Source organism: Haliotis rubra, unplaced genomic scaffold, assembly GCF_003918875.1.
Source record: "Haliotis rubra isolate DU_JTF1 unplaced genomic scaffold, ASM391887v1 Scf429, whole genome shotgun sequence".
NCBI classification, from domain to species: Eukaryota; Metazoa; Mollusca; class Gastropoda; order Lepetellida; family Haliotidae; genus Haliotis; species Haliotis rubra.
The window spans coordinates 715454-738242 of NW_025767112.1; the positions used below are offsets into that span (position 1 = coordinate 715454).

At 43.0% G+C, this 22789-nt stretch overlaps 1 protein-coding gene across 1 annotated transcript in view; it reads left to right on the top strand.

The window, feature by feature from the left end:
- LOC124288909 (tetratricopeptide repeat protein 28-like) overlaps nt 1-22789 on the top strand; it is a 223761-nt gene that overhangs the window by 62876 nt on the left and 138096 nt on the right. Inside the window, 6 exon segments of the mRNA XM_046725502.1 lie at nt 6548-6695; nt 12950-13222; nt 17442-17699; nt 17702-17871; nt 17873-19748; nt 20171-20311. Coding sequence (XP_046581458.1) covers nt 6548-6695; nt 12950-13222; nt 17442-17699; nt 17702-17871; nt 17873-19748; nt 20171-20311 — 2866 coding nt within the window.

The following is a 22789-nucleotide window of genomic DNA, read 5'->3' on the forward strand; positions in this document are numbered from 1 at the left end:
TGGTCAGTGAGTAGAACACAGCAACATATTTACATACAAACTGTTTGGTCAGTGAGTAGAACACAGCAACATATTTACATACAAACTGTCAGGTCAGTGGGTAGAACACAGCAACATATTTACATACAAACTGTCAGGTCAGTGAGGTAGAACACAGCAACATATTTACATACAAACTGTCAGGTCAGTAGGTAGAACATAGCAACATATTTACATACAAACTGTTTGGTCAGTGGGTACAACACAGCAACATATTTACATACAAACTGTCAGGTCAGTAGGTAGAACACAGCAACATATTTACATACAAACTGTTTGGTCAGTGGGTAGAACATAGCAACATATTTACATACAAACTGTCAGGTCAGTGGGTAGAACACAGCAACATATTTACATACAAACTGTTTGGTCAGTGAGTAGAACACAGCAACATATTTACATACAAACTGTCAGGTCAGGGTAGAACAAACTGTCAGGTCAGTGGGTACAACAGCAACATATTTACATACAAACTGTTTGGTGAGGGGTAGAACATTTACATTTACATACAAACTGTCAGGTCAGTGGGTAGAACACAGCAACATATTTACATACAAACTGTCAGGTCAGGGGGTAGAACATAGCAACATATTTACATACAAACTGTCAGGTCAGGGGGTAGAACATAGCAACATATTTACATACAAACTGTCAGGTCAGGGGGTAGAACATAGCAACATATTTACATACAAACTGTTTGGTCAGTGGGTAGAACATCATGTTGGTGACTGACACCATGTCGTTTAGTGCAATTTGAATTCATTCATTTTGACATTTGATTGATTGATTTTTAGCCGAATCTAGCTGGCTTGTTATCAGTGTAATCAGGATGCTGATGCAGTGAGGGTTTCTACTAACAGTTCTGTGGTTGAGACCCCCATTACAGATCACTGGAGTCCAACATGTGAGACCGACTTCCAGGTTCATGGATATTCAATAGTGATGACCAGTGCAGAAAACTTCCTTTATTGTATTTAATTGATATTTGATATTGTACTTGGATTCAGTCAAATTTACTATTATCTGTGTCAAACATTTATGATTCTAAGTGGAACTAAATGTTCTTTGAGCTTATCTAGTTTGCACTTTCAGCATTGTCTTGGTAACCGCAGATGTGTATTAACTCACACCAGGTACTGGTCAGGTAACAGTAAGCAGTTGGTCAGATGATGAGGACTGTTGTGCTATGCATAAATTCACCATTACACACATGAGCATGAACACAATTGGCAGTGAGTTGATAGTATAATGAGTTAAAATGGATGAGTTTAAGTATTTGTGGAGCAATAAGTGTCCGGTAAACATAAAATCATAAAATGCATAATACAAGTCATGTCATGTATATCAATGTCAACGAGAAGTCGTTCAAGAATAATTTCTATCTAAATATAGTTTCGAGAACTTACGATTTCGTCTCGTAAACAAACCAAATCACGTGACGTAATGTACGAAATGTGATTGGTCAATGTTTTTGTCAGTCATTCTGAATAATTTGTGTGTTCTTTGTATCTCGTCCCCTTATAATAATATGTAGGCTTACAAATTGTCGCGGAAATGTACGATCGTATCAGATTGTTAAAAGCACATGGTGACTGTCAAACGTGAAAATGGCCAGTAAAAAGCAGACGATGCTTTCCACTTTCTTCGGTGGTAAAAGAAAGGTTTGTGAATCGGAAGACGATCAAAATGAACTGAGAACAGATGTAGAAACCAGTAAGCGACTCAATAAAGGGGAAAGCCTCTGTTCAAGTGGGAACTCTAAAGCTAAAATACGCAAATTTAATTCTGAGTGGCTAACAGAGTTCAAATGGCTTCGTTACGAGGATGACAGTGGAAGTGTTTTAATGTTCTGTAAAATATGCGAACATGCAGCAAAAGTGAATGGATTCACCAAAGGATGTATAAATTTGAAAAGTCTGCATTAAGAGAACATCGCGTGACAGTGCTTCCCATCATCATGCTGTAACAACAAGTTTTCATCAAAATGCAATGACTACGCATCTGAACGCTGCAACTGAGAAATCTGATGCAAAGTTAACAGCTATGATGAGAACTGTATTATACATGGCACAAGAAAATTTGGCGACTGTTAAATTTTCTGGATTGATCGAGTTACAGAAAAAAATGGCTGTTCAAGTTTGACTGGTGATGTCTACACACATTCGATAGCATTGGAGAAATGGAAGATGCGTTGCTAAAAAAAGCACGGTGAATGAAATGAAAGACAAAATTTCTAAAAGTGAGTTTGTGGGAATCATCATTGATGAGACTGTAAATGTGACAGTTGAAAAAAACTTATAATATTTGTGAAAATTTTGAACGCATAAATGGGTTGCCAGAAACACTATTTATTGGAAACTACTCCGTTCACAGTGGTACAGCAGAATGCGTGACAAATAAAAGCAACGGCGCAGTACTTGCAGAATGGAATATTCCTCTTGAAAAGGTTATTGGACTGGGTTCAGACGGTGCAGCCGTTATGACGGGGAAGAGAAGCGGTGTTGGTCTTAGAATGAATGAAGGGGGTTCCCCTTACATGATCCACGTGCATTGTATTGCACATAGGGTGGCACTGGCGTCTGCAGACGCTGCAAAAGTATCTAAAACAGTAGCAGAATATCGACGGACACTGAATGACATTTATAAACTGTAGGAATATTCAGCAACTCGGTATAACCGATTCGCCAATTATCGCAAGTTTTGGAGGATTCAGACTTTTCAAGTTTAAAACAACCATGCAGTGTCAGATGGTTGTCTGTGGGAAACGCCGTCAAAAGTGCAAAAAACAATTGGCCAGCCCTCGTTATGGAAATTGAAGAGGAGGCCGCCAACAGAAATAACAGTGCAGCTGTTAATATTCAGAAGAAGATCCAAACGTATTCGTTCATTGCCACCACTTACATGCTCTCGGATATCTTGTACTACATGGACAAGTTGATAAAGATATTTCAGAAAGAAAATCTCAACATTGGCATGGTTATGCCAATAGTAAATTCAACTTGCATTTCACTGATGGAGTTGATAACAACTCCAGGCGAAAGTGAGAAGTATTTCACAGAAAATCTCCAGAAAGGATATTTCAGGGGCGTGAAACTCAAGTACGCAGATGCTGGTTCTATTCGTGCATTTCAAAACATGAGAAAAGGATTTATTGAAGAACTATGCAGTAATCTACACGCTAGATTTCCAGAGGAGAGTTTACATGTTTTGACATGCCTTGATAAGGTTCTGAACCCCATTCGATTTCCTGAATCACAAGGCGACATTGTCGCGATAATGCCGGGATTCCCTTGACGTGTTGATAACTCAGTTCAGCCCTGTGATTGGATGAGAGGAAAATGATGTCACAGGCGTTGTCAATGGCGACCGTGCTAGGAAAGACTTCAGCCATTACAAAACAACTGTCCGTGGTCTCGGCACCACTTCACTGGAAACAACTTGTCGCGCCATTATTATGGAATATGGTGACATTTACCCAGACTTTGCTGTGTTGGCAAAGATTGCCATGACAATCCCAGTGAGCAGCGTGGCTGCAGAGAGGGGGTTCAGCCTCCAAAATCTGGTTCACAATCCCCGACGCAATCGACTGTCACAGGATCGGTTGAATACTCTCATGACATTAAACATGCACGCAGGAGAAAAGAACATCGAAAAAGCAAGAGTCATTTTCCGAAATAAAAACAGAAAACTCTAAAAGGTATGGTTTTATTGTCTTTATTGAATTAAAGAATCATTGCATAACTCTTATATAAATTGTGACCGCCAGATTGCGTACAGGACCGGAAAATGAAATGATCGCCGGACACTGTGGCCGGTAAAAAAAATACCCAGCGGAAACACTGTATATCGGTAATTAATACTGTATATTACCGTAGATAAGCCAATCTCATAAATAAGCAGAGGTCCTTACTTGACCCTTTAAATCAGTATGAAAATGGTATGTTCCGTACATAAGCTGAAGCTCTTCTGCTCATCGTCAGCAGTCATCGGAAATAGACTACCAACATATCTGTATTACATTACGCAAGTAAATCCATTTATTCTAACGTTTAATAAAACATGTTCTTTGCATATCTGGACTTATGTTTGCAATCTAGTTCATTAATTTTACTCAAAATGTCATTCAAGAATGTTTTTTTATTAACTTTGGTCCATCTGATACTTATAACTTCAGTCCACATTAATCATAGCAATCACATACAATGATATACATACTGCATATACTCGCGTCTCGAAATGGTGTAGCTGACAGAAAATTTGTATATATATTTTGTTTTGTTAAAAGTCATATTTGATGTTGGGACACTCACGTATCAACAAACTTGTAACTGGAAATACTGAGATCGTGCGGAACCATATCAGTGACAGTTCAAATTGTTTCATGTATAAAACCTGTCCGGCAATACACCAAAGTTCTGTCGCATAACCTTAGTTATGATTATAATTTACATTTATAGAGCAAACCCTGCAATTAAAATGACACAATGCTAGAATATATTTCTCTTGGTAGAATGATAGTTTCAGATACTATATTTTTCCGATCACTGTATCTGAATTGATCATATTATTGGGTACGTCTTGACTAAATCACCGTCAGATAGCGGGGAATCATTTGCACAGCTGATTGCTATTTCCAGCTCTTTGTACAAGACTAATACATGCAGTAATCTTAATCCCTGTATATAATACAATGCCTAGCAAAAACAAATTAGACCTTAAAAGGTAAATAAGCTTATCTGGTGAAGTTTATTTGCAAATTTTGACGTCTTTACTTTTGTTCGTTCATGTGAAGTGATACAGTGTCATTTTCCTACCACCAGAATAAAAGTTTGACGAAAATGTAACCTGTAGAAAAGATGACCCCCTTCTACAGACTGCATTTTTTTATCCTCAAAATTTGACATCTAAATTTAATACAGTCTTTATTTAAATTATCCTACAAGACAAGCAATGACTGTTGGTTACATTTGTGAGAGAGAAAATTCCTACACTCAAAGAATGTGCCCCTTGAGTCACATTGTTTACCCCTGATAAAGAAGTGCTCATATGCAGTGATAATATCATTGTTTAAGCAAAACAAAAAGTTATATTTGCCATCGGAAGCCATGCCAACTTACACTTGTTATTTGTGCTGTACTGATCTTTTCTTAATTTACCAAAAATACCAAGTAAAGTGATGCATTTTAAAAGTTCAGATCCAAAGATTCTGGTATGGAACTTGAAATATTGCTCTCTGAAAGTGTTACTTGAATTAACCTGTAAATATAAACATATAGTTACAGCTTGTTCAGGATAGCTGCCTGTCAGGAGACATATACTGTGACATGTCATGTCAACTTGGTTAGTATATCTTGGAATCAAATGGTTATTTAGACTAAGGTTGTCCTGAGTCTATTGCTTTGGCAACTTGTCTTTACCCTGTGAAGCGAGAACTCCAAGCATAAGTGAACATGAATTGAACTTTTACACCTGAGGAGACAACACAATGCATCAGCACATAATCACTTGCTATCAGTTCAGGCAACAAACACAGCTCTTATAAATCCTATATGTCAACATCTTTTCTCACAACCAATACACTGTCATGCCTAGGCTATATAGCTTTCAACAGTACTTCAAGACAACTGCAGTATGAAGTCTTTTTATGTAACATTATTATGGTATAGAAAATTGGATTTACAAAAGTCAAGTGTATTTTACTGATGACATAAATGAACATTATACTGTTTTGATTTCATGTCACCGCTTTTACATATAACAGAATTTACTTGCTGTGTCTGCAATCCTGGAAACACTATATGCAAAGAACAAAGCATGTAAATTATCCACATTAAAACTATCATTTATACCTTGTCCACCATTTTTTTCCATAAAATTTCTAGAACCTTATCAATGAAGATAATAAAAATCTATGGACTCAAAAAAGAAGTTTGATAGATATACAGATTAAGCATATAATTTAAGAAAGTGTAATCCCAAATATAACTTATGTTACATTTGACCACTTTCTAAATCAAAATGGCATTGTGTAATCATATCTTTTGACCGTGAGAGCCATGCCAATTTACACTTATCAGAGGGGTACACAAAATCAGAAGTCTAGACTACAAATTGTCCGACTTCCATTTTTGTGGAAGCTGCGGTGGCTGAGCGGGTTAGGCAGCTGACCTTGTGTGCTGGCAATTAGGTAGGTGCCCGACTCTGAGGGTGTGGGTTTGAATCCTGGATGGGACTCAACCCAACAAAAGTACTAGAATCTGTACTTTACTAAGAAAGTGTTAATTCCCAAATATAACATATAGTATATATAATTTGAAGTATAGTCATTTGAAATTCTGATACATGATGTATGCTTAATCTACATTGAAACAATAACATTATAAGATATGCCAGTTGTGCCAATTTCCAGTTTTACGAAATGTAGTTACATTTTTCATTTGCATCACTCAGTTGTCAGTACTTTGTATGAAGTTGTCTCTTGCATACATGCTACTTGTTACTGTTTCAGGCCTACCTACGGGAAGGAGTGGCACTGAAACACCTGGGGCAGTATGGGGAGGCTCTGGCAGCATTTGCTGCTGGACTGGCACAAGAACCGAGCAATGTTGTTCTACTGGCTGAATTGTCACAGGCAGCAATAACATGTCCCCTTCGAGGTAGGGATGCATTTGTCTGTTTTACATAGCTGTTTAAGCAGCCCTATAGACAGTGTATGAGATAAACCAAAAACCCAGTCAGACATCTGGGCTGGTAACTTCAAAAACTTACCAACCCAGAAGAGAATTAACCAGTCCTTCTTATAAACTAAATAGACAGTGCCATTGGACACGCTATCTGAATATTTTCTTTCACCCGCCATCGGGCTGGCTAGCTGTAAAATTTAGACCATCCGACAGAAATCTAGCCCGTCTCGGGCGGTCGGACGGTCCTTATTTCAAACACTGCTATAGAGAATGATATGATTTTGAGGTTTGCCAAGACAGCCATAATGAAAATTTATATTTGATAATGTTTTCATCATAATGATATTTGATCTGTATCAGGTAAGAGAGGTGAGAGTTAGGGTACCTGCTGTGCATTTCCCTTCTTGTGAGCGTTTTTATCTGTGCATAATGTGTACTGCAGTCTAACCAAAACGGGGGGAGGCTGGTCCCATATGGCGCTGAATCAACTTGTATGTACTCCTCACTATGCTGCCAGTCTCATAGTTTCATAAACATATGCTTGTTATGTACATTGTTAAGAAAGTGTTACAGCGTTCATCTTTGTCCTTATCCTGACTCATGCTTATTTGCTTTCTCATCCTTCATCCTCTCTTCCGAACGGTCAAGTGGAAACTTGAATCCCTTCATTCTTTTTCAGAGAGATCGTCCTTGGGGTACATATATGCATTTTCTGCGGCTGAAAATGTCCTGTGACAGTTGTATCAATGTTTTAATAAAAATATTGTACAATAAATAAAATCTTTTTTATCTATTATACGGCCCCCACCACGTGGAGTTACCTCCCTGCTACGCACGCGCAGCCAACCAGGTAAGCACCCAGGCCCATATCATCATTCCTTCTGCTGTCACTCAACCGTACAGACGTGTAGAGTTGCCATTGCTGAATATCTTGTTCTAAAGAGAATAATGTCTGAGACTTCACCTGTATGTATGGTCTTTATTTGTCCTTGACGGAACAGTTTATAAGACTTTTGCAGTCGGTTATTTCTCATAATTGTGACTTTGTATTAAATTTTTATGCTAGCTTTCCCGTGGTTTACGCACGTGTTGCTTTTCCATGGTGGGAAGTTTAGCGTGCCACGTGGTTGTCATATTGCGTTATAAACCAAGTATTTCTTCCCGTGGTCGCATTCACGTAATTTTCAATGTTTTGTACGTGTATATTTATGCTGCTGTCTCCGCTGTTAGCTACATGCTTGCGTGTTTGTTTTCAGGCGTTTACTGCATGTTCTGTCTGTGGGCAGAGCATCCCCCGAGCTGATAAGTGCTTATGTTGTCTTGAAAAAGTCGGCCACCATCCCGACATTTATGAACTCTGCATGGCCGTCTCCCCTCGGGCCCAGAAGCGGAATTTCTCTTCTATAAAGAGTTGCGAGAGGTGGGAGGGGAACTGACCCAGGAGGTCCTCCCGTCTAAAGCAAAAAAGTCTAGGATTCCTGGGGTTCCGTTCCCTGCGCTGCCCCGCCCGCCCCCCCATGAGAGTCCGGAGGAGCCAGTTCTGCCTGGTCTTCCTTCCGTGTCTCAGGACCGGGGTTCGAGTGTGGTGTCGGTTGCCGGAGTGGGGATTACCTTCGGCTCTGCCCTTCCCTCGGTGTCTGGTGCTCGGCCTCACACCGGGTCGGGGTTTGGATCCTCTTCGTGAGGAGATCCGGATCCTGACTTGGGCTCGGGTGCCGAGTCTATGGACGTTGGGGAGGTCGAGGAGCCGGAGGGCACTTTCCGTTTCTCAACGGCTCTCCGGGAGGTGCGGCAACGTATTGCCGAATTCATTCCCCAGGCCGCGGTACCCTGCCAAGCAAGGGCGTTTAGTACCACTGTTTGCACTTGCGGGCGCCCCTCTATGGCAGGCTTACCAGACTTATGAGGAAGTATATCGGAATGCCATGCAGCAGGGTGGTGATCCACGAGGCCTACCTTTCCTCTATCCAAAGGTCGGCCCTTGAGGCTGAAGGGAACGCTGGGGATGTGTCCCCGCATGTTGTTCTGCTGCGCCAGTTGTCCGAAGTGCAGGCCCACCTAGCGCGCGACTGCTTGCGGTCCTCGGCGTCTACGGTGATGTGCGCAGTCATGGGGATGCGCAAGCTGTGGCTGTCGACCTCTCGCTACTCGGCAGCAACACAGCAGACCTTGCTGGCCCTTCCGTTCTGTCTGGGAGCGACGTTGTTTCCTGGGGCTCAGCAGGTCATTCGGGAGGCTGCTGCTGCAGCTACCTCCTTCAAGGACTCTAAGGCCTTGTTGGAGCATCCGTGGGCTTGTCGCCCCCGCGCCTCATTAAGGGGGTTCCTCCTCCGGGGTGCAGCCTACACCCGAGTCTGCTGGCTGGCTTCGGCCGCTGGGCAGGGGTAGGAGGAGAAGCCGTCCCACCAAAGGTAAGGGCAAGGAGCAGTCGCTCCCAGCAGATTAGAAGTATGACGTCGCCGATGTCATCGTCGCAGTCTACCCCTGGCAGTGATGCTGAGAGATCTTCGAAGATGGTGCATCTTCTTGTTGGCAGGCTACCACAGCCATTGCAGAGCCAGAGGCAGCAGAAGTCAGCTGAAAACCCGTTAGCATTGAGAGCGCTATGTCGTCAGCGAATTCGACAGACGAGTCAATCGCAGTCATCCCACAGCAGCTTCCGATTACGAACGCTGAGGTCCTCAATGCTGAAGATTTTGCTGGCACCATCACCTGTAGGATGATTCAGGCCATGGAGACGCATCCTGGTACCAGACGACCGATGGCAGAGCATCCAGTCGTACATACCAGACGCCCTCAACTCTCCACTAGACTTAAGAACGTGGCAGCGACTCTTGGGTCTACTAACATCGGCACAGGCTCTCACACGCAGAGGAAGATTGCAACTTTGACCACTACAGAGGTTCCTGATAGCTCATCTAGACGATGTCCAGAAGTTCGCCATCCCGCAACATCTAAAGCAGTACTTGCTTTGGTGGACAGTAAGATCGAATGTTTGCGGCGGAACCTGTTTGAGAGAGCCAGATTACGATCTTCATCTCTACGTGGATGCATTCCTCCAAGGATGGGGGGCACATCTCAACGACGAGGTTGCAGCAGGGCAGTGGTCACAAACAGAGAAGAGCCTGCACACCAACCAGCTAGAACTGAAAGCAGTTCTATATTGGGAGGCGCAGTTAGAAGATCAGGTCACGGACAACTCTACGGTGGCCTTTTACATAATTCTGCAAGGGTCCACGAGATCAGCGCTGTTGCTTCAACTGACGTTCCATCTGTTCGACATCGCAGACGAAATCAACCTGCAGATGAGGGCTTGCCACATCCCAGGGGCAAAGAACATCCTAGCCGACGCACTATCCAGACCAGTACAGCCTTCTCCCACAGAGTGGAAGTTACATCCAGAAGTGTTCCAGTGGGTAACAACACAACTAGGCCGTCCCCTCATTGACCTGTTTGCAACCCGTTTCAACCAGCAGGTGACAACATTCATCTCGCCAGTGCCAAACCCGCTGGCATGGGCTGTTGGCGCCTTAGCCATATCCTGGGAGGGAATGAAGGCTTATGCCTTCCCTCCACCCTTCTTGCTACCTCAAGTATTACGCAAGATCAACCAGACGAGGGTGCTACAACTGATTTTGGTAGCGCCTTATTGGCCAGCGAGACTATGGTTCCCAGACCTCATAGATCTTCACGGCAAACCAGTTCTACGATTACCAGATTGGCCGAACCTACTCGTCCATCCTCACGTCAAGCAGTGTCACGGCAACCCAGAAGCATTCCAGTTACACGTATGGAGCATATCACTTACTGCTTGAAGAATCGAGGTTACTCCACTAGAGCAGCCATGGCTGTGACCTTGGCTCTATGAAGATCTACACGTAACTTGTATGATGACAAGTGGAGAAGTTTTGACCAGTATGCTGTTCAACAGGGGTTCACGGCCAGGAAGACGACACATTCACAAGTAGCTGACTACTTGTGTCATCTGAGGTCCACTACGCTGTCTACATACCTTGCAGCAATCAGCTCGGTCATCACCATGAAGACAGAGGTGAAGTTGACGAAGGTGCCTGAACTAGTGGCCCTGCTGAGATCTTTCAAGTTGGAAGATCAACAACAGAAGTTCAGAGCACCAGCATGGGACCTCAACATAGTGTTGCAGCACCTCATCAGTGACGTATACGAACCGCTGATGCAGACGACATTTGAGTTATTAACTCAAAAGACGATATTCCTCCTCGCCTTGGCTACTGCTGCTCGGATGTCAGAAATACACGCCCTTGACTTCAGCCGTATGAGATTCGACACAGGAAGAAGGGAAGCAGTCCATCTAGGCCTTAGATGGGACTTTATAGCCAAGAACCAGCTACCGGGCCAACTGGATCGTCAGTTCTACGTTCCGTCATTATCAACAATCCTGGGTCCAGAAGACACTCAAGATTTGTCTTTATGCCCGGTCAGAGCGCTGAGAATCTACTTGCAGAATTCTGCTACGAGAAGAAAGAAGTTCAAGCATCTATTCATCCCGCTATCAACCGCTACGACTGTAGAAGTATCCCGTACAACGATCTCCTTCTGGATCAGAGCGGTGACCCTAAGAGCCTATTAAGCAGCAGGGTTAGAGCCTCCAAGAGCATCAAACCCACATGAAGTTAGAGGATTGGCCTCGACACTCGCTCTACATGGAAACTGCTCTACATCATCTATAATGGAAGGCTGCTTTTGGAAGTCAGACACTGTCTTCGCTAATCACTACCTGAGAGACATCTCCACAGAAGATGTATCAGGGATACACCAGTTCGGCCCTCTAGTCGTAGCGCAACAACTCACTGTACCGGCCAGACGTTAAAGAAACTCACCCTTGTCACGCAGACTCGTTGACGCCAGGCAACTGTCCATTGCCACCGGCTGAGAGTCCATGTTCCCCTGACTTTCGAGATAAGTCAGCGCATGAGTGATACATAGACTCAGTTATGGTAATGTTCTTGCCTTAACAGATGGGTCGCGATTCCAGTTTCGGTAAAGTTCTTACCGTATCATATTGGGTCGTTGCAGATATCTAGACAACCAGGCGTCTAGTATACTAAATCCACAAAACGTAAGAAGTTAACTTCTAATACGAATGTATAAGAAGGTGGTTCCCCGACAAGCATCAAGAAATATTGAAGTTAGCGGCAGAAGAAGAAAATTCCCAGGGGTTATATATATATCAAGCGAATGCTAACGTGAAGACAATCATGCAGGGAATCGACCCACCACCGATTCCGTCGGATTTAGTAAGCAAATAAGCATGAGTCATGATAAGGAAAAATATGTAATTTTTATGATAAAATTAATATTTTATACTTATCCTGACTCATGAGATGAAGCCCTCCCAACCGTCCCCTCCCACCACACGGGTTTCCCTGTAAACCTGCGTGGGGCTTATATCGGGAGAGAGTGAGGACAGAGGCATGCTGAGGTCACCTTTTTGGCGGGAAATAAGGGAGGTAATTCGGGGTGAGTGATTGTACGTTCGCTTCAAGGGAATTGAAGGGATTCAAGTTTCCACTTGACCATTCGGAAGAGAGGATGGGAAAGCAAATAAGCATGAGTCAGGATAAGTATAAAATATTAATTTTATCATAAAAATTACATATTTCTTCACACTCTGTAACCAAAATTAACAACAACCAAAGTTAATTTTTTCTTGTTGATTATTGAATATGCTGATGATGGATAAGTTATGAGTTATATTCCTGAAAATGCTATTATAGAAAGCTGTGGTGTCAGATTATTGACATTCAGGTCACTGGATGTGGAACTGAAAGAGATCACCAGTTTGATCAACACCTAGAATGGAGTCTTATAATAATGTTTCTTTGTGTTTACTTGTCATTAACTGTCAGCTATCCCAATTTACTACATGCTAGATCCCACCAAGCCTTCAGGTCAAATATGGCTTTGATGTAATCTAAGTAATGTATTCCAGGGAATTATTACACAGTGGTTATCAATGTAAATAATTCAAAGAATTTAATTTAAGCTTGGAAACTGTAAACATGTTATCACTTTGCCAGTCTGACATGAAAATAAGAAGATCATATCTTTTCCTGATGAAGAATGTTTTTATGCAGTCATTGTTGTTAGTTAAATCAATGTCATCAAATGTCCAACAAATTAATCTTTCAGCTTCTTATTTCCTTTTGGGGATTCCAACATCAATAATCTCTGTGATGGTATTTCAGATAAGCTGGCTCCAACCTTCCTGCAGCTGGAGAAGTTAAGACTGCACAGAAGTCCGTTCGTCATCATCTCTGTGATTGGGCAAGAACTACTGGCAGCCGGAAACTATGAGTCTTCTTTATTGATGCTAGAATCAGCACTTCACATTGGAACATGCAGTCTCAAGCTGAAAGGTTCAGTGTTCTCAGCACTGAGCAGTGCATACTGGGCAATGAACAACATGGACAAGGCCATCTACCATATGCAACAAGACCTGGCCGTATCAAAGTCTTTAGGTGAGATGTGTTGTTTGTATCGTGCTTTTAAATCAAACCTTTCAGCAATCTGTCTAAAAGTGTCAGTAACTAATATTATATACTGAGCAAAACTGAAAACTTGACACTCAGGATTTTTTAGACTAGGTTTTTAATATTAGGTTTAAGACAATAATATTAGTTGTATGCTGTGCACAGAACATCTTGACATCACAGGAAAGCAAAAAACAAGTCGATTACATTCATGATGTCAGGGTGCCCTTCAAACTGTAGTTCACAGTGTGGAGAACAATTCGATTGAGGTCTTCAGTAAGGGTTGTGGCCGCCACTAGCGTCTCTTACAGCCACGCAACATCTCTCATGGATCCTAGAACGTTAGTAAACACACCCTGAGGAAGACATTGCTCAACAAGGTGACGTTGAAGATCTTCCAATGTTGGATAGGCTTGCTGATGAACAGGTTGACCCAGCTCGTCCCAGATGTGTTCGATAGGATTGAGGTCAGGGACAATCGAGAACTTGAATAGCTCCATTTCATAGAAAATTCAGTGTTAGAATTGTGGTATGCCATCTAGCATTGTCTTGTTGGAACCATGTCTGTATACATGGAAGCAGGACAGGTTAAAAATCTGATCCCTGTACTGGGCAGCATTTAAGTTCCCTTGAACAACAAGAAGGGGAGAACGTCCATGTTCGCAAAATAAACCCCACACCATTACGACTCCGCCACCAGATCTATCCACTTCACGGACTTGCTTGACGTTCACCTCGCCTTCAGTACACTCAAGCCCTGCCCTCGGCAAATCTCAATGTGAATCGAGATTCGTCGCTGAAGACAACTGAATTCACTCTCTTTGATTTAATGTTATGTGTCTTGTGGCCCACGCCAGTCAGATGCAGTGATGAAGAGGTGTTAAAATTGGTCCATTATGGTGTCTAATCTCATCCTAAGAGTAAACATTGTTTGTCATGAGCAGTTAAAAGCTTTTGCAACAGCGAACAGAGACTGACCAGCATCAAGCTTCCACATAACACATTGATGTTCTTGATTTGAAATGCGTGGCCCTGTCTGCGTGTTGGCACTTCATGAGACTGGGACTGGGCCTGCCTGGGTATCAGGACTCTCTGAAACTGGGCCTGGCCCTGCCTGGGTGTCGGCACATACTGAGACTGGGCATGGGCCTGCCTGGGTGTCCACACTTCCTGAGACTGGGCCTGGGCCTGGGTGTCGTTAATTCCTGAGACTGGGCCTGGGTCTGCCTGGGTGTTGGCAATTCTTGAGACTGGGCCTGCTTGGGTCTGCCTGGGTGTCTGCACTTCCTGAGACTGGGCCTGGGCCTGGGTGTCCGCAATTCCTGAGACTGGGCCTGGGTCTGCCTGGGTGTCTGCTCTTCCTGAGACTGGGCCTGGGCCTGCCTGGGTGTCTGCACTTCCTGAGACTGGGCCTGGGCTTTGGTGTCCAAAATTCCTGAGACTGGGCCTGGGCCTGCCCTGGTCTGTGTGGGTGTCGGCAATTCTTGAGACTGGGCCTGCTTGGGCCTGCCTGGGTCTGCCTGGGTGTCCAAAATTCCGGAGACTGGGCCTGGGTCTGCCTGGGTGTCTGCACTTCCAGAGACTGGGCCTGGGCCTGCCTGGGTCTGCGTGGGTGTCGGCAATTTTTTAGACTGGGCCTGCTTGCGTCTGCCTGGGTCTGCCTGGGTGTCTGCACTTCCTATAACTATGGGCACTTCAATGAGTTTCCATTTCATTGATTTCGTTTTGGATGGCTCTCCAATCTATAACGCTTCTGAGGACTGTATTTTGACCTGTATCTTGAAGTCCATTCTCTGAAAGACTTTCTTCAGTATTAACCATTGTGAAATAGCGTTCCAGTTGTAATACATCGTTTCTGTGATGATTCAGTAAAGGGTTTGTGATCACATTATGTGATGATCAGCCATTGTGTGAAGATGAATGATTGCTTGCAAGGTCTCGGGCAAAGACTACAGAGGAGACTCTGCTCTTATTCCTGAAGTAATCTCATGTCTGTACCACTTGCAATACATTGTCAGCAACACACTTGCATCTGTGGCAAATATAATGAAGTCCTCGGTGTCCTGAACCCAGGGTTTTAGGAGCTCTTATGTCAAAATGTCATCTCATTTTGAACAGAAAATTCCAATCAAGTTCTAATCATGAATTTGTCTTGTTTCGACCAAACAGCACTTCCAGGATCGTCATACTTATCCCCCCAGGGTACCTCGTCCTTGTTGTAGGGTAGGGTAGTAAGGAGTGCCTGCCATCGGTTGGCAAGGATGACAAGGCATTTTCCACAACTCTTCTGTCCCCAGACACTCTGTAGCTGTTGATGAGCTCTGCTTCATTCATTCCTCTCTTCAAATAAGACTTTATGTGGTATGTTCGGAGGGCAAAGGCATCATCAGCTACTATGAAACAGGGCATATTGATGTCATCATTAGGATCTGGAATACCAATGGTAATGTCTTCTAAAAATTCTTTTAACTCAGATGCATTGAAGATCTGGGCATCTAACATGTAACCCATACCTCCAATGTCAATCCAGACAAGTTTGTAGTTGGCATCCACTAGAATTCCTTGTAGTTGTGGTACAGAGAGCCTGAACTGGGTGGTTTCCTGATTGCAATGTGTCATCGTATCGTATGGTGACAATAATTGGATTGTCTGGTTCAGACCCGATTTATTCACAAACAACATCATACAGCTGTAATACTGCTGAAACAAAACTGCTCATGATATAGTCACAATTGAGCAATCGACTCTAAGATTTCTTATGAATGTGGAAAGGGTTTTGTTGCTTCTATTTGCCATCTAGGGCTCCAACAGCATGAGGCAGTTCAAACTGTTTGCTAATTTGGCTCCAACCCTCGGCAGTTACGGGACACGAGTTGACTTCATCTTTGTAGTGCTCAACTATGGCCTTACAAACCTTGGGTATGAGGTTGTCAATGGTATGCTTTGAGTGGCAAGAGAGTGAAGTGTACTGATGCCAAATGTCTGAGAGTTACAGCTAGTTTGAACCCAGGTTCCAGGGCTTTTCGACAGTTGGTGTCTTGTTGGATGAGTCTAGGAGCTGGGCTATTCAGCAGCTCATCAAACATCTCAGGTGGCATCTGCAGGTAATTGAAAAATGAACTGGTATCCTCATACCTCAATTCTGTCATGAGTCTCTCATAGCGGCCAAACTGAAGTCTTCTATCTGCTGAAAGCCATGGGCACACCCAAAAGGCCTTTCTTCTCTTCCTTCTGAGATGCAGGTAGATGCATTTCTGTGTTGGAGTAGTGGTTGATGCTCTAGGAGGACGAGAAGTTGGAAAGTTGGAAACATCCTTCTTGTAGATTTGGGGAAGAATGAAAATCGGCTCCAATCGGGATCTGTTTATACCGTAATGGATCGCAAATACCGTAAGTACAGCGCAGTAACATCAACAGGAATCATAATCTGATCATCTCACATCGGCATCAATCATGGGAATATCGACAAGGAACAGGAAAATATTGACAAGTGCGTTGTATATCTAACGGGAGAGATTGGCTGTTAGAATGGGCGACGATCGTAACTATATTGTAGCTTTGTCGTATAAGTCGTATGCAGATTGTATGCACATTGTCAGCTACACGTCAGTTACACTTACATTCAGCGTAGGTGGCCAAAATGGCCACCCATGACGGTTTGGTCGGGAGGAGGAAATCAGGGGGGATCTCCATGGTTGGATAAAAATTGGCTTCAGTGGCTTCACCTTGTCCAAAATATGGGTGTTCTTACATCAACCATTACATATATGTATCATATTTTATTATTATTACTTTTTGGGGACGGTAATCAACTCATGAGTAACATATGTAGTTAAATTAAAAAACATAATATTATTAAACAATAACTGAATGTTTATGGTAAAAGATACTATGTCAGTATTTGTTTCAACTGTTACCTCCTGGTTGTAATGATATTTATCATGACCTCTGAAATCTTTGAACATCTAGGTAGACTCATTTGTTGGTAACGGTCCTCCCCAAAACTTTTGACAAGGGAAACAGATATTCCTAGACCAGTGACGAGTGACACGAAAACAGAATGTATCCAAGTGTTGAGTAGTGTGTGTGTGTTTTCAGAAAATAGCTTATCTATCGCATGAAACTAACCTGAAACATAATCACAGAAAAGTAGGGGTGTCACTGGTTCAGATTGAAGTTACTTTCATTTTGAATTTCTTCCTTTCAGGAGACCAAGATGGTGAGTGCCGTGCATATGGGAACCTGGGGTCTGCATATTTTTCCAAAGGCCATTACAAAGAAGCATTATCAAATCATAGGTACCAGCTTGTCATCGCCATGAAGCTGAAGGACAGGGATACTGCAGCCTCCTCACTCAGTAGTCTTGGCCATGTATACACAGCAATTGGGGACTATCCAAATGCACTCAACAGTCATAAACAGTGTGTCCTTCTACTTAAACAGAGTGGCGATAAGCTGGCAGAAGCACGGAAATTGGTAATGTTGGTGCAGTTTATTTAGCTATGAGCAACTTTGACAGTGCAGTAGAGTGCCATCAGGAACACTTAAAAATGGCCAAGGAATTGAAGAGTCATGTGGAGGAGGCACGTGCATACAGCAACCTTGGAAGTGCTCATCATTACAACAGAAACTTTCAAAAAAGCAATATTGTATCATAACAGTGTGTTGAAAATTGCTGAACAGCATGCAGATAAGGCACTAGAGGCTCGTGCTTTTGCTGGTCTGGGTCATGCATCTCGGTGCTTGGGTAATACCACACAAGCCAAAAGCTTCCATGAGCAGCAACTTGATAATGCCTTGCAGACCAGAGACAGAGTTGCAGAGAGCAGAGCTTGTTCTAATCTAGGTATTATCTATCATCAATTGGGTGAATATGAGGCATCACTAAAGCTTCATAATAACAACTTGCGTATTGCCAAAGCTCTAGGTGACAAAGCTGGACAGGGCAGAGCTTATGGCAACATTGGAAATGCATATAGTGCTCTAGGTCAGCATGAATTGGCTGTTAAGTACCACAAACTAGAACTTAAAATTGCCTCAGAAGTAAATGATCGTCACTCAGAAGGATCCACCAATGGCAATCTTGCTGTGGCCTACCAAGCTCTTGGTTTGTATGAAAATGCACTACAGCATTACCTCTCTCACCTGAATATTGCCAGAGAGCTTAAAGATTCATCTAGTGAAGCAAGGGCACTCAGTAATCTTGGTAACTTTCATTGTGCACGAGGTGATTTCAGAAGTGCAGTATCCTTTTATGAGCAAAACTTGAGCCTTTCACAGGAACTCCATGATATGGAAGGTGAGAGCAAAGCTTGTTTTAGTCTTGGGTATGCTCATTACTCATTGTGTAATTATGAGGAAGCTGTTCGCTACTATGAACAAGATTTGTCACTTGCAAGAGAGATGAAAAACAGATTGTCATTGGCAAGGGCATATTGTAATTTAGGTCTTGCTCATAAGTCTCTTAAGAACTTTAATGACTCCTTAGAATGCCAAAAGAAATGTTTAGGTTTGATGGATGCTTTAAGAAATAGTCCTGGCAAATTCCGTGCATTGGGAAATATTGGTGACCTCCTGCTAAAGACTGGAGATATAGATGAGGCCATAAAGGTCTATCAACAACAGTTGCAACTTGCCAAACACTGCCAAGACCAAGATCTACTTGCTGCTGCTTATGGTTCGTTGGGTGTAGCTCATCGTATGTTGGGACAGTATGACAAGGCTTTAGCCTTCCACACACAAGAACTAAACATCAGACAAGAGAGCAATAACATGAAGGGAGAGTGTAGAGCTCATGGTAATATGGGCAATGTGCACATGTCCTTGGGAAATTATCTCAGTGCTTTCAAATGCTATGAGGAACAACTAGAGAGAAGTCGTGACCTGCATGACATTGAGTTAGAAGGACAAGCCTGTGGCAACCTTGGCATCACAAAAATGAATATGGGACATTTTGAGGAATCTATTGGTTTGTTTGAACAGCAGTTAGCAATGTTGGAACAACTATATGGAGAAGTACCAATGAGGGACAAAGGGAAAGCTTTTGGAAACCTTGGTGATTGTTATGAGGCACTTGGAGACTTTGAAGAGGCCATCAAGTGCCATGAGCAGTTTCTTGCACTAGCTCAACAATCATGTAATCTTCATGAACAAGACCGAGCTTATCGTGGGCTTGGAAATGCACACAGAGCTATTGGCAATTTACAGCAGGCTTTGGTTTGCTTTGAAAAGCGACTTGTTGTTTCTCATGAACTCAACAGCCTTGTTGCCAAGGCCTCAGCATATGGTGAACTGGGCTGTCTGCACAGTCTACTTGGGAATTTTGAACAGGCAATCTCATGTTTAGAACACCAACTAAGTATATCAAGAGAAATGGGAGATGAACAGTGTGAAGGAGATGCTGCATGTGGACTTGGTGGAGTTTATCAGCAAATGGGGGAGTATGAATCGGCTCTCAAGTACCATCAGATGGACTTGCAGATTGCAGAGGCTGGCAACAAGACAGCCTGTCAATGTGAGTACAATATAAACATGACTAATGCATAAATGATTGAAATATTCTCTATGAACCGAGGGCACAAATAAAGCATTTGGTCAAGTGGTAACTTTTGGTATTCAGAAACGGTTTTATCTCTCGTCATTCCAAGGTTATGTCATGTCTTTGAAAGGCTTGTCATAAACGTTTGCTTGTCCAATGCTTGCCTGAAGCCATAAGGATGAAACTTTACATGAACTGTTCTGGTAATTTGTCTTCAGCGAACTCACTTTTTTTACACAAATTCAAGTAAGTTAATGTAATAACCTGCTTTTCAGAAATTCATTGTCGCCTGTGAACATTTTCTTCTCAGAAATTATCAGACAATTGAAGTTTCACATGGCTCTTGTCAACAATGAATTTGTTCTAGCAGCATATTAACCATATACATTTTTGTCCAGGCCGAGCCTATGGGAATCTGGGATTGTCCTACGAGTCCCTTGGAAACTACCAAGAAGCAGTTAGGCACCAAGAACAGCATCTAAGTATTGCAGCACAAATGAATGACCGAGTTGCAAAAACTCTTGCATACAGCAGTTTAGGTACGTAAATATGTGCTGAGTTCTTTGGCCTCAGAATTCTTAACAATCCATTCCTCTAACGTTTGATTTCCACTTTCTTCTAAGGTTTGGCTATCTATTTCTATTACTTTCATCGGTAAATGTAAAGATTTAGATGTATTTCTGCATCCTCACCTGGCACCAAAAAACTGTTCCCAAAGGATCAGTCTGCAGTGCATTGCTACTCCATGTTCCTTTGTCTCAAGACATATCAGCCCATACAGACAATTGGGCAATTATCATGACAGAACAGTAGATCCTCAGAGGCATCAGGGAAAGAGGTTCCTCTTGTTGACACACCAAGCAGGACATTGGCATCCTTCCAGAACCACAAGATTTCAGCAGCGATGACAACCACAGACAAGCGGGTGGACAAAAAAGCTGTCATTGAGTTGGATCTTAGGATGCTTACCTTACTGAATTATCTATACTGTCATCTCTTCCAGTTAAGAGTTCTCCTGTTCAGAATTTTGATAGCTCCCAGGGCCCCGTTCACAAAGCTCTCGTAAGCCTAAGATCTCGTAACTTTCCTCGTAGCATTCGTACCTCCTATACAGTAACATAGGAGGTACGACGGCACGAGGAAAGCTTACGACGAACTTAGGCTTACGAGAGCTTCGTGAAACGGGGCCCTGGATATTAACAGTCATCATAGCCCAGTCCTGGCCTATCTACACCTGCAGTGCATAAGGATTCACTGCTACTTAGCCGACTTCCTGTCTCCATATTGGACAAATAGATAGTAGTATAGGGAATGGGGGTTTTGGACCAGGTCCAACAAAAGCCTCTGCAAAGCCTTATTCCCCAAATAAGGCTTTGGTCGGACCCTTAGCTCTTGCTACCATTACCCCTACTGCTTTCCCAACCTATAAAAATTTCAAGCGAAAAAGTAGTAAAATGTCCCCGACAGCCACAATTCCCAAAGGGAGAAATAGAAATGTATTGCGCTTCCTCCCTTTGGGAATTGTGCCGGCTGCCTTTCTCTCACATCACACAAAGTTGCAGAGACAACGGCGGGATACGAACCCACATGCACAGCTTGCGCAGACTATACATAATGGGCCGCACCACTCAACCGACTGAGCTACCGCGGACTTAGCTGAAGTAGGTCAGTTTAACGGGTAGATCATGCGCACCCACGCATCACGTGACACGTTGTCTGGAATCAATAATTCCTGTCTGCCTGGCCCATCCCTCAAGTAGTACAAGGTAGGTTCGTCTGATTTCATTTTCATTTTATCTATGTCCACGTGCCGCTATGTCACGTTGGCCTCGATGAAACAGTTTAATGTGAATCGCCTATGATCTCTTTGGTGTTCGTAATAAAGGCTTGCCGGGCTTTTTGTATCCCCTGTTCTATGTACTTTTTTTTCTCGTCCTCGCTTATAGCAGACTTACGAGACTTGGATCGAATCTCTTGTTTCATTTTGTCATATTTTGTGAGTTCAGAGAGGATCAAACGAAACTCCTCCTCTGAGATTTTGTTGTCAGTGAGTGCCGCTGAAATACGGTCGCTTACGGTCGCTTACGTGTTCAGCTTTGCTTCAGCTAGAATTCTAATTTCATCATGCTTCAATGCTTTACGATGCAGTCTGCGTGATGCAAACTTAAGCACCAACCCTAACACCCCTGTCACCCCAGCTGTTATTTCAAGGCCTAGCACTATAGGTGCGGCCACGATGGTAGCTAATAACCCAACACCTGCCACCCCTAGCCCCATGCTGGTTGTCATAAGGGTGGTATCAACACCGTCCACGGCATTGAAAGCTCTATGGTACTTCTTATATAGTGCTTTCCGCTTGTCGCGGTCTTGTTCTAATTGACGTTTTACATCGCATAACTGTCTCAAGCGGAACCCGTCTACGGTTTCCAGGGTCTTCGCTACTTCATCTATGCCTGGGTACAGTCCCATCCTATAATATATATTACAAAAGATATTTTAATTGGGTTTCATTTAACAGTCGATCAACGTACTTGAGACTTATAAGGTGTAAACCCTCAGGTAGGAGAATAGGTGAGAATTTAATAGGTGACTCTGCATCCACACGATCCCAATAGGAGGAGGGGCTTATTGAGGAGGTTATAGAACCTGTTAAGGAGTCCGTTTGTATGATGATACGTCAACGGCTATCACTGGTCCTGGGATTAAAGTGTACTGTCACCCCGGGTAAGAGTTGGTGTTGTTTACTAACAGAAAATTTCAGGAGATCGAATTCTATGATGAGTGTGGAGCCTGGTACCATAAGCGGAACCCTAATATACTCAGAGCAGTTATGCCTTAACTCACCCCCGCGGAATGCCATTAACATATTGGGGTGCATTCTTAGACTAATACTTGAATTAGGCCCAGGAACGAAACACGAGGGTAAGACACCGCTATTCTTAATTTCAGAGATTTGATCGTGTTCCTTAAGTGAGATATAAGGTGAGGTGAGGGTTAAGTTGATTATCCATTCGGGT